At 48.2% G+C, this 12,100-nt stretch overlaps 1 protein-coding gene across 2 annotated transcripts in view; it reads right to left on the bottom strand.

The window, feature by feature from the left end:
* Window positions 1-165: 165 nt before the first annotated feature.
* prr12a (proline rich 12a) overlaps window positions 166-12,100 on the bottom strand; it is a 24,247-nt gene continuing 12,312 nt past the window's right edge. For both annotated transcript variants that reach the window (XM_085284370.1, XM_085284369.1), the window contains exons 4-15: window positions 7,292-12,024; window positions 6,608-6,835; window positions 5,757-6,456; window positions 5,126-5,652; window positions 4,874-4,990; window positions 4,555-4,688; window positions 3,827-4,308; window positions 3,599-3,718; window positions 3,029-3,126; window positions 2,091-2,222; window positions 1,675-1,770; window positions 166-1,579 (exon numbers count right to left, since the gene is read on the bottom strand). In XM_085284370.1, the coding sequence (XP_085140496.1) occupies window positions 1,445-1,579; window positions 1,675-1,770; window positions 2,091-2,222; window positions 3,029-3,126; window positions 3,599-3,718; window positions 3,827-4,308; window positions 4,555-4,688; window positions 4,874-4,990; window positions 5,126-5,652; window positions 5,757-6,456; window positions 6,608-6,835; window positions 7,292-12,024 (7,502 nt within the window). In that variant the 3' untranslated portion in view covers window positions 166-1,444. The remainder of the gene's footprint in view (window positions 1,580-1,674; window positions 1,771-2,090; window positions 2,223-3,028; window positions 3,127-3,598; window positions 3,719-3,826; window positions 4,309-4,554; window positions 4,689-4,873; window positions 4,991-5,125; window positions 5,653-5,756; window positions 6,457-6,607; window positions 6,836-7,291; window positions 12,025-12,100) is intronic.

The raw sequence follows: 12,100 nt of genomic DNA, 5'->3' as shown, positions 1-12,100 counted from the left end.
ATTTTTGTGTAAACTGGGACTTTCATTTTAAACATAAGAGCCACCCAAACAGACCTTCCTCTTAAGGTCTCAATAAGTTGAGATGTCCCTGCTAAAATGGATGGACACACACACACACACACACACACCTGCGTGTGTGTGTGTATATATAGGAAAATGAAACCATTTGTTCTTTGCAGCTTTTATTTGTTTCTCAAATACAGGAGAGTTAATGTACAGAAGGACAAAGAATTTCATCAAGAACTGTACAGTATTTACACATCTTTGTTTTCCTTTTTTTATGGAAAATTAGATTGTTTTCAAAATAAGTCATAGTATGCACAAACATCAAAATGATAAAAATGAAATGCCTATCTCATGTTTAAATATTCCTCGTTTATACTCCTCCTTCCCATGTGGGAGATGGACAGTTTACTTCTTTTTCTTTGCACCTGCATGAATGATGATTGAACTGAAGCACAACAATGTAAAGAGTCAAATAGAGTCTCCTTATTTTCCCCGTCCTTTTTTTTTTTTTTTTCCTTTTGCTGTTATTTTACACCCACTGTATTTGATACATGTCTGTCTCAATGTCTGGTCTTTTTTGGATAGAGGGGAAGACGACTTGGATATGTGGGTTATGATTGTATACTGAACCTGTGGAAAACAACTCTTAATAAAAAAAAACAAAAACCCAAAAAACAAAAAAAGCATTTAAGGGCAGCAAACCAGCACTTGTGAGAGCTTAAGTTAAAAACCTCCTCATATAAATAATAAAAATGTGTTTATATATTATCACACAGCTGACTGGTGCTGCCCTTCACATAGCACAGAATGAGAGATAGCGATAGAGAGAGAGCGTTTATTAACACATTTCAGGTTTCTGTCTGCCGACGAGTGAGTCTGCTTGCGGCGCACGCAGTTTTTAAAAAGCATCCTCGCCCTCCTCTAATCTTTTCAAAAGCCAACAGCTGATGTTAGTCTTTTCAAAAAATAATTTATGTAAAAACTAAGCGGTAATAGTTTCTCTTTGAGCTATTGTCTTTATGACACACAGTTAACAGGATGTCAGTGGCTCCCACGTTGACTTGGCGATCCTCCTCTTTGTCCTTCCACCTTGCCTCTCTCCCTTTTTTTTTTCCCGTAAAACAATCAGTTTCCTCCTGACCCTTTGGTGCCCCGTGACCACGAGTGGGGGTCCCCTTCTCACAAAGTAAGACATTTCTTTAATCATTGATCAACAACAAGAAAACAAAAACAAACAAATTTAAAAAAAAAAACAAAACAAAAAAAAAAACAGGCCAGTGTCCGAGGTCACGTCAACAGACCCTCTCGTGTTCATCAAGGGCCTTAGAGATTTGAAGAGGGGAGGGGGAGGGGGCTGTACAGTAGGATCCATCTCTTTCCTTTTTTGTTTTCAAATACTCTTACTTTAATTCACTGTCTGTGTCTTTATGTGGCTGAATCAGGCTTTGGTGCTGAGCGTGAGCAGCTCGATGAAGGAGCTGAAGAGGCTGTCCAGCCAGTTCTGGTTGGCCATGCACTGCTGCACCACTTCCTCTTGGCCCGGGTCCTCAGCTGCCTGCTCAATGGTGTTGGTCTGGGAGAATGGGATGGAAGGAGAGACAATTGTAACCAAACCAAACACATGGAAGTAGAAGCTTCAAAATGAGCAGAAACAATATGGTTTCTTACCTCTTTCTTGCACTGTAAGAAGGTGTGGTATTTATAATGATGCAGGGAGTGGTAGAGACTGTAGATCCGATAAGACTCGGCTGACAATTTAAGGTCCTATTAAAAAGAACTCGGATTATTGCTGGAGTCAATTTTAGTGAGATTATTTATAGAAAAAAAAAAGTAAAGTAAAACTAAGTGTTGCTGTTCTGGGTTTGGAAACTTGCAACAGGTGTTTGTGTCCACCTACCACCCTTCACAGTAATGATTAATTCTGTCAGTGTAGTGATTTCAGTGACTACCGTGGTTCAAGGCTTTTTTGTGATTGACAAAATTTACAGTCACACAAAATTTCACAGAACTGTGCACAGATGTACTGCTGTACGCTGGGATTTCTAACTATTCATAGCGCTTAGCAAACACAAAATAATGCACACCTGTGGTTTAGGCAGGGTCTTCTTGACTCTGTTGAGGGTCTTGCGGTTGTAAGCATCACCGCTTAGCCGGACCCTCACCACTCCTGAATCCAGGGGGTCTACAATTATCTGGGGGTAAGCATGCAGGACCTCCTGTAGAGAGAGGGGCAATGAGGAACAGCCACAAAACAGTCACACACAAAACACCAGTGTCCTCGAGTTCAAGGATCATTTCATTTACCTGCAGGCATCCTGTTACAGGGTCTACCAAGGTTATCAGTTGGCTAAACCATTGTATTCAACTAATACAAAAATAAATACTATACTTTTGAAATAAAAATTAAACTAAAATATTAGTTAAGAAAATAGTGTCAGTTATCTGTTAGTCTAGTGGTTTTCAAACGTCCTCCATACAATAATAATTAAAAATCTGGATATGAATTGGTTAAAAATATTAAAAAAAAATTTATGCAGATTTAACAGCTTTTTAAGCTCAAACAAGTAAACAACTTCATGTCAAGTCAAGCATGAGATCCATCCACCAGTTTTAACCACCTTGTCACCCTTAAGGCATCCGTCATTAAATTTGCATCCTCTCATTTCCATAAACAAAAACAGGTTTTTTCCTCATTCCAATCTTCTTATTATGACAAACTAATGTTTTGGTGTGTTGTGGCAACCTTCTGCAATCTGAGTCTTGGGTGAACAAAAGTAGCACAGGAAGCAGAAATGGCATTATTGTAAGCTAGAGGTGACTAACATGATATAAGATCCATCCAGAAGAAAATGAAATACCTTTTAAGACACTTTGACTTTGTGTAAAGTGTAAATAGGTTTCTTCCAACACAAACATCAGCATATTTTACAGGCGGTAAAACAGAGCAGTGTAAAATACTTTTATTACCTTCTATTATGTGAGCCAGAGGGACAGAAAAATAAGCAGCACATTCACAGATTACCTGGTGTTGAGAGCTCATGCTGACTCTCCTCAACAACCTCCTCTTCTGTTCGCTAAGGATGCTGTCAATCTTCCTCATCGGAGGGAGGTAGAGCTCATCTGATGGCCAATCAATGTAAAAGACGTTTCATTAGTCATCATTCATGTAGCTGCCAATCATTTTAATGCCAGCAGCAAACTGAAAGCAGCTCTCCCTGGCTGCAGTTCTTCATGCACTCCCAGGGCTTCCCCCCCTAACCTGTCACAACTGGTTTATCTGGACTGCTCATAAACTCATAACGTGTGGGCTGTTTGTCCAGCCGGAGGCTTCGACCTAAAACCTGGCAGCTGATACTTGACAGAAACGGTGATGTTTACTCAACCTGCCCAAACTTTCTGCTTATGAAAATACCTCCATCCAGTTGTTTCAATGCAGATATTTAAGCTAGAGAAAAGTGAGCTACCAGACAGGCTAACCCAGTTAGAGCAGAGATTTTCTCACTTAATAATTGCATCTGATAATTATTTCTTTATTTTCCAGTTAACATAAAACTGGTAATTATGTTGAGAAGGATGTGTGCGCGGTTCTCACCGTCTGTGTCCTCCAGAGCTTGGATCATGTCAGGGTCCAGGGCCGTGCTCACCAGCATCTCCACGTAACTCCTGAACATCTCCCTCATGGCACGGTTGTTCACTCCACCTTTCACTGGCACTGTGAGTGAGAACCAGTTTTAAACGGAGTCTTCTACCATCACACTAATTAAAATATGAAAAACCCCAAAACAAACACATCTACAGTGAAAGAATTGAAGGGTCTCACTTTCATTTTCGCTAGCTGCCTCGTCCGATGAGTCTGAGTCAGATGATGAAGGTACTTCCTTCAGCCACTTCTTCCTCTTCTTGGGCGGCGGCTCTGCCTTCACCTTGGCTGGCTTGGACTTGGGTGGTCGCTCGGCCTTTTCCTTCTCCTTCCTCTCCACCACTTTCCTGTCTTCCTTCGTCCTACCTCGCTCTGCTGCACGTTTCTCCGCTTTCTCCTGCTGCGACTGCACCCGCTTCTCCTTTTCCCTCTCTTTCTCTGTGTCCCGGTTTTTCTCCTTCTCCTCAGCTTTAGTCACAGCAGCTGAGAGATCTTTCCTCTCTCGTGGTTCTTTTGTCGTCGTCGTGGTTGTTGTGGTCGCCGTTCTTGTTTTCTCTTTCTGTTCACGCTGGACTGGTGGAGCCACTCTCTCCTCTTTCTCCACTACTCTTGATGGCACCTGAGTGGCAGGAGGGGACGCCATTCTGGGGAGGGACTGACGTCTGTAGGATGAGGAAATCAATTTTATTTAGTACAACACAGTATAACATTGAGGGGTTTTTACTCATCCTGTCCTCAATTGTTAAAAAGTCCAGAAAAACGGTGATGATTCGATCATCAACAACCAGCTTCTGTAGATGCATTTCCCTAATATCTGAAATGATTGGATGGTAGTCGCATCATTGATCTACTCTAGTTTGTTTCAAATTCTTTATGGGCATTGGTTTCAGCATGAAGAACATTCTTACCTGAGAGCAGGTGTGGCTCTGCGCCACGGTCTCCTGGAGCACACTCTGACATAGTCCTTTTTGTTGACATTCTCCAGAAACTTGACATATATTCGCTGATAGCGCCTCTTAGCATCTCCAAAGTATCCAAGATACTGAGCCAGAAAAGGAAGAACAATTTTTAGTTCCATTAAATTTGAAGATGATATAACAATACAGACAGGCGTAAAGCCTGTATATCATACACTGCATTATTTTATGATATTATGGCTAGAACACTAAAGAGCATATAAACAGACTTGTTTGAAGGTACATTAGCGAGGGCGTGGGGTGAACTCACATTGCTTGTGGCACAGAACTGTCTCTGCCCATCTTTGATCTCTGGGCTGAACTTCTGCAGCAGGGCTTTCTGCACCCTCCAGATGGGTGGAGGCTCACGGCCAGTCTGCAGGGCCAGCTGTATCCAAACACACAATCAGTTATTTTACTGTATTTAAAACTCTACTGATGCCTTCGTAGCCACATAAAGATTAATATATAGGTTAAAAAAAAAAAAAAAAAATTTTAAAAATTCACAGATTCATATAAATACCTTGAGTGTTCGAATGTCCTCCACACGCACCACAAACTCATCCCTTTCTCTAAAGATGCCCTCCCCTCCACTCTCACTCTCATCCTCCTCGCTCTCTCCAACAATGGCAGCATCTTCTTGCTTTTGAGCAAGATGCAGCGAGGTGATCTTAGGAGCTGGGGGCTCTTCTGGAGAGGCGGGGGACTCGGGAGATGGCATGGGAGACTCCTTCTGAGCTACAGAAGGAGGAGGGGAGACTGGAGCTGGAGTAGGGGCTGAAGCAGGAGGAGGGGGAGGAGGAGGGGTGGCAGGCTGTGGGATAGTAGCCAGTGTGGGAGGTGCAGGTGGGGGGGAAGGAGGTGTGGGAGCGACAGGGCTCGGAGGCTGGGAGTCCTCCTGCTCTTGTTGTTCTTCTGCTGGAGGCAGGGGTGAGGGGAGCGAGAGAGGAGGGAGGGGAGAGTGAGAAGGAGACGAGGATGAAGCAGGAGATGGAGGAACAGAGGGAGGTTCAGGAGTTGTGGGTTCTGGAGGAATCTCAGGGAGAGGAGCTGGAAGGAAGGAGGGACAAGAAATTCAATACCATTAATTCTTTTAACAAACACATTAAAGGAATTTCTAAACTAAATTTCTAAAAGGCAACTCCCACTCTTACCATCAAGCTTTGGTGCACCCAGGGTCTCCAGCTGTGGTTCCTCCGTCATATCACTCTCTTCATCGCCACCGGTGCTTCTCTCCTCTTCATTCTCTTCCTCCTCCTCCTCTTCTTCCTCCTTATTCTCATTCATGTCTACATCTTCTGGCTGAAGGACATCTGGTTCGTTGGATTGGGGCTGGGTGTGGGGGGTGTGCATGGCAGGCTGTGGGCTAAGCGTCGGGGGCTGCATTGCGGGTGTAAGAGGGCCTTGACTTGGTTGATTTTGAGACTGGGGAGGCGGTAGCGGGGGCTGGATGTTTGATGTCAGCTGAGGAGTGTCATACAAAGCAGAAATTGCTGAGGAGATGCTCTTCTGGAGGTCCTGGTTCTTTCCCACTGAGTCCTCCTCATCGGAGGAGAAAGAGGGCAAAGTCTCCAGATTCCTCTTTAGCTCATCTTCTAAACGCTTGGGGCTGGGGCAGTTGCCCAAAGCCAGACCTCCATTACCTTCACCATCCCCGAATGGGGGCGGTGGTGGTGGTGGAGGTGGTGCAGGAGACAGTGAGCGTAGTCCTCCTGATTTACAGGGTGAAGTTTCACCATTGTCAGGTTCCATTCCCGGTGAGATGTCCAAGCCTGGATGTCTCTTTCCCGTTTTCAGGAAATCCAGAAATGAAGCAACAAAACCAGCCTTGGACTCAGAGTCCTTCTCATCCCCCTAAAAGAAAGACAAAACAAGAACCTCTAATTCAGATCAAATACAAAAACTATCGAGCCACAAAGTCAAATTATTTTCATTTAAATTCAGCCTGAGCAATTTTCAACATTTTCTTTTTCACACAGCGAAAATGAAATCCTGTAGCTGTTACCCTTTCCTCCAGCCCCTCGTCATCCACTCCTTCACCCATCATCTGGCTTTTCTGTTTGATCTTGTCCTGACTTCTGGTGCTTTCAGTGCTGCAGGGAGGTCCGGGACTTAAACCAAGTGAGGGAGCAGAGCCAACTGAGCCGTCTGACAAAGCAGGGTCCGTGCCAGACAGAGAATCTGTCCTCAGCAAAGCATCAGAGGAGGACAGAGTACCAATGGGTAACTTGATCTGAAAATAAAAAGAGAATAAACCTCATATTAATTGTATTTTTGCATGAATGTAAAGGCGTAGTTGGCAAAAATCTAGAAACCTAAGATAAATTAATTTTAAATTTAAGAAATAATCAGTTATAATAACTAGGAAAAAAATGGAGGACAGTGACTAATAATGAAACAGAGACAGAGAGGGAAAAAAACAAAACACAAACAGCAACCTTCAGCTGGCTCACGACTCCAATAAGAAGCATCCACACACAGGTAACACTCCCTGCTATCACATCAGTAAATCTGCGTTATTTAAAGTCAGGGCTTATATGTGAACCCCTTCTTTTATATGGGATTTTACAGTGACCACCATCAGACCACAATAAAAAAACAAAACAAACAAAAAAACCCAAAAAACTAGTGTTTGCTTTGTACTTTTATCAGCGTCAAACCTGCCTTTTCCTGGCAGAATCCCACTGACCTTGAGAGGTGGAATTGGCTCATGCTGCTGCTGTTGCTGCTGCTGTGGCTGGTGATGGAGCTGCTGTGGCGGCTGCTGCTGCTGATGGAGGTGATGGTGGTGCATCTGATCCGGCTCCTTCCCGCTCATTTCTATATACATATCCTCCCTTCTTCCTCCTCTGCCTCGGCTTCCACGGCCCCTACCTCTCCCTCGCCCCTCTACGCTGAATCCCCCTCCTACTGTCATTCCACCCATCTCCCCCATCATCCCTCTTGGAGTGTACGGCTCAGGCATAGGACGGATGCGGGGTCTCCCTCTTGGCCTTGGAGGACCCTCTCTTTTGGGCCTAGTGGGCTTTCGGCCTCTCTTCTTGGGTCCTTCTGGAGGCAGGAGTGTGTGTGAACCCATAGTCGAGTAGCCAGAGGAGTGGTAGAAATCAATGTCACCCATTAAAGGGCTGAGAGAGCCACTTCCTCCTCCTCCTTTTCTGCAGCTGGACACCAAATCCGGCAACAAGTCCGGGAGTCTCCGGCTATTCAGCCGGATGTCAGCTGGCTGATCGGCTTTATCCTCATCGTCTTCAAACTCGTACTCTTGAGCATAACTTTTCTTAGGCAGTGTGTTGGGGTCCCTGCGCTCCTTTAACAGGTGGAAAGAGCTAGACTTAAGGAGCTTCTTGGGACGAGATGAGCAAAAAATGGGAGACTGGAGACCTCCAGAACCAGGTCCCGCGTTAGTTCCTCCAGGCCCTGAGGACATTTTAGCTCCAGAATTGTTGGGACCAGCTGTATTGGAGGTCATACCCATCGCTGGGGCCTGTGACTGTATCAAACCTAGCTGCTCAGTGTTGACAGTTGAAGGCAGCTCATGTGTTTTAAGGGAGTCTAGATCCAGGGTCATGGTGTTGTTGGAAGGTTCATCCAAGCCATGACAGTAAGGTTCATAACCCTGGTCTCCACCATGATGACCCATTATGTCATAACTTGGGCCACTGCTTCCCCCTGCTCCACCTGCACTCTGTCCCGCTTTCAGTGCATCCATTCCTTCTTGCCCGGTGTGGCTTTCATTCATCTCTTCCTGCCCTGGTCCTGCACCACCAGCACAGCTAGACTTGTAGTCCTCTGCGCAAAACATGTCCTCCATTCCTGGAAAAAAGGAGCGGTCTTCATCCTGAAGCAGGGAGTCTGGGAAGCAGATAGACGTTAAGGGTACAAAGCGGTTACTTTGCTGATTCTGGTCTGCTTTCTCCACGGGGCTGACCGTGTCAAACTGGTGCTGTTCTGAGCGCTGCTGGTCCAGCTGGCTCTGCTGAGGGGTGAGCTGGGCTGAGAGCGGCTGCTGTGGGTCAGGCTGAGGCTGCGAGAGGGCCGAAGCAGAAGGTGGGGGTATATGATGAGGGTGAGGAGGCTGCTGAGGGTGGGGCTGTGTATGTGGGTGGTGAGAGTGGGTTTGTTGGTGTTGCGAGGACGGATGCTGCTGCTGCTGCGCGTGGTGCTGGGAAAGGTGATGCATGTGAGACGGGGTCGATAAGCCGATGTCAGGCTCCGTAAGGAAGGAGTGGAGTTCAGAGGCTGAATGCTGCTGCGAGTGGTGGGTTTGGGGAGGCTGATGGTGGGGCGCATGCTGCCTCTGCTGCTCTTGCTGCTGTTGTCGGTGGCGCTCGCCACTCGCTCCGCTCCTTCCTGCGCTGCCCGGTCCGCCACGTCTGTCTTCTGCAACTGCGACGTCTGTGCTGGAGGTTTGGGAGAGGGAGCGCTCCAGCATGTCCAGGGAAGAGACCACAGAGCTTTGTTTGACCTGGCTCTGCTCGTGCTGATGTGGCGGGGGCCCGTGGTTGTAGTGAGCCGCTGCTACCTCCAAAGCTTGGGACTGCAGCTGAAGCTGGAGCTGGGTGGCTTGGGACTGAGACTGAGGCTGGTGTTTACTCGAGCCAAGTCTCCCACCAGTATTATCCATTACAGCTTGTTGTTGGCTAATAGAGTGCTGCTGCTGCTGGGGGAGAGAGTCCATTTTATGGTGCTGCTGATGCTGTGAATGAGAGTCAATTTTGTGGTGCTGCTGATGTTGGTGGGAGTCCATCTTCTGGTGCTGTTGGTGCTGAGGATGGGAGTCCATTTTGTGATGCTGTTGGTGTTGCCGATGAGAGTCCATCTTGTGGTGCTGTGGATGGGGCTCCATCTTGTTGCGGGTGGTGTGAGACAACACCGACTGGAGCAGATGTGGTGGCTGACGAGACTGATCGGTGGGAGAGTCCATCAGGGACGCAGCAGCTTGAGACTGGGAATGCTGCTGTTGGATCTCAGGTGTTTTCCGTGGATAAGGGATTTCTGCACGCTCCTGTGGCTTCTTCTGGAGCTCCATTTGGGTGTGTGGTGGTATCTGCGAGTGTGAGGACACATGTTGAGTGTGTGAGGAGTGCTGGGGAGCGAGGGAGTGCTGAGTGTATGGGTCGCCCCGGCCATAGTGGACTACGGAGCCTAAGTTATCATGGTGATGGAGGTGGGAGTGTACTTGTTCAGCGCTGCCTCTCCCACCGCTGCTCCTGCTGCTTCCCACGGAGCGCTCGTTCCTTTGCTGCTGTTGATGGTGGTGTTGTTGATGTTGCTGCTGTTGTTTCTTCAGTGACATCTCCAGCTGGCTATCCAGCCCTGAGATGGACCCTCCAGAACCTGCATTTCCTACTCCAGCAGTGGTTGTGGCACTGTGGGTACGTATGACACTCTGAGGGTGGTACCTCTCCTCAGGAGTCTTACTCATGTCATAGCTCATCCCTTTGCCTGAATCAGTGGTTGGGGGCACTGACTGGGGCTGAGGCTGTGTTTGTTGAGATGTCTGCTGGGGCTGTTGTTGAGGATGGTGATGAGCAGCCTGAGGAGCAGGGCTCGCTTGGGCTTGCAACAGATGTTGGATCAAGAACTCATCATCGTCATCTACTTCCTCTTGAGATCTCTGAGAACCCACGCCTAGCATAGAAGTGTCCGCCTTCGTCTTGGAGGAGGTGGAGTGATACGACTGAGGTTGGGAGCTGGGACCTCTGGTGTCAGGGAAGCCTTGTGGGGAGGCTAAGAAAGTCGGGGAGAGAACTGAGGAAATGTATTTATTTGAGCCTGGTCCTCCTGGAGATTGAGTAGGGCAGTTGGGTACTGGTGAGTGCAACCCTGGACGGATGATACCAGAGTTGCCTGATGGAGAGGGGCTGGAGTCTGGGATATGGTAAGACGCACCTCCACTACCTCCTCCACCTCTCTCATTGGTGAGACCATTTCCTGCTCCTCCCCCTGACCCAGAGTTTCCACTTCCTGTGCCACTGCTGCTTCCTCCCCCAGATGCTCCACTGCCTGACGAACCACTTGACCTTAGAAGGGCAGGTGAGTGGCCTGGGGCTCCATAGCCTAGCGATGGGCTTCCAGCTCCACCCAGAGAGGATGGAAGTGATCCATAAGCAGAGTCAGTTCCATATAGATCAGTGGAATAAGACTGGCTTCGTCCTCCCAGACTTCCATAGCCTTTCCCTCCAGTACCTGAGCTCAAGTCTTGAGCTTGTGGTGAACTAAAGCCTCCGTAGGACTGAGCCAGGTGAGATGTGGGGGGTTGATTAGGGGAATATGACTGTGTTTGTTGCTGCGGTGGGGTCTGACCAGTTAGAGCAGATGTGGGGGTCTTCACTGGGGGGACAGGAGAGCCATAGCCTGAGAGGCAGGATTTTGGAAGAGATTGGGGAGCTGATGTAGAGGTGGCAGGAGGCTGCTGCTGAGGGGCTGGAGGAGGCGGAGCTGGCTGAGGGGGTGGCTGTTGCCTGGAAGGGGCTGCACTGGAAGTGGAGGTGGGAATCGAGTTGGAAGGATGAGCCCCAGAGGTGGCAGAAGAGGAAGAGGAGGAAGAGGAGGTGGATGAAGCCGAAGGAGGAGTGTGAGGAGTTCTGGAAGATGATGCAGAACTGCCAGAAGAATAGCCACTGCTTGAGCTGCTTTTGGTACCTTTCCCAGCTGAGGAGGAAGAGGAGGAGGAGGAAGAGGAAGAATAGGGAGGCTGATTAATTGACCGATACTGCTCAGTGCGGGAGGTGGGCTTGTGGTCAGATGAGGGGCTCTGGTCTCCCAACGGACTGCAAGAAAGTCCGGCATGCCTGTGATGGGTGGCGATCTGCTGGTACCCAGGCCCTGAACAGCCGAGGTAGTGCTGAAGAGAGTGGGCAGCAGAGGACGAGAGCTGCGACTGAGCTGGCGTGGGGCGCTGGTAGTGTTTGATAACGCTGTCCTGCCGAGGCACGGCCCTCTCCTGAGCAGAGTTAGACTGGGACTGAGACTGAGGCTGGGGCTGGGCTGAGGGAAAGACTGACGGATTATACAGCTGGGAGGACTGATCCTGTAGCTGTGACGACAGCAAGTTGAACTGGTGTGACTGCAGGTGCCTGGCAGAGGACGCTTGGGCTGATGTGGCACCTGTGGGATCCTGACTGCCCCTGTAAGCAGCTGCAGCAGCACCCTGTGAGGACAGGAGTCTATCAAATCCCAGACTTGACTGAGATGGGGCTTTTATGTGTATTAGGGGGTCATGTGGGGAGAGCAGACCATTGGATGTTGGACTGAAAGTGGGTGTGTCCTGGAGGGAAAGGGAGGCACCAGGGAATGAACGGCTGGAGAAGGAAGCCGGATGCTGATAGGCTGATAGAGCTGAGGAGGAGGGAAAAGAGCCAGAGCCAGGAAGGGCTCCCGAGATGAATAGTTCAGGAGGAGCAGGCGTGTGCATCGCTGTTAAGAAGAGGAAGACATTGCAAAATTACTCAGTAACCTTCAAGCTATCATTTCAAAATCTGACATAAATTAA

Source organism: Mchenga conophoros, linkage group LG8, assembly GCF_057382185.1.
Source record: "Mchenga conophoros isolate Kocher_MC1m ecotype Shallow Benthic linkage group LG8, M_conophoros_male_GT1.1, whole genome shotgun sequence".
Taxonomy (NCBI): domain Eukaryota; kingdom Metazoa; phylum Chordata; class Actinopteri; order Cichliformes; family Cichlidae; genus Mchenga; species Mchenga conophoros.
The sequence above is the reverse complement of the archived record's forward strand: the minus strand, read 5'-3'. Positions and strand labels throughout refer to the sequence as shown.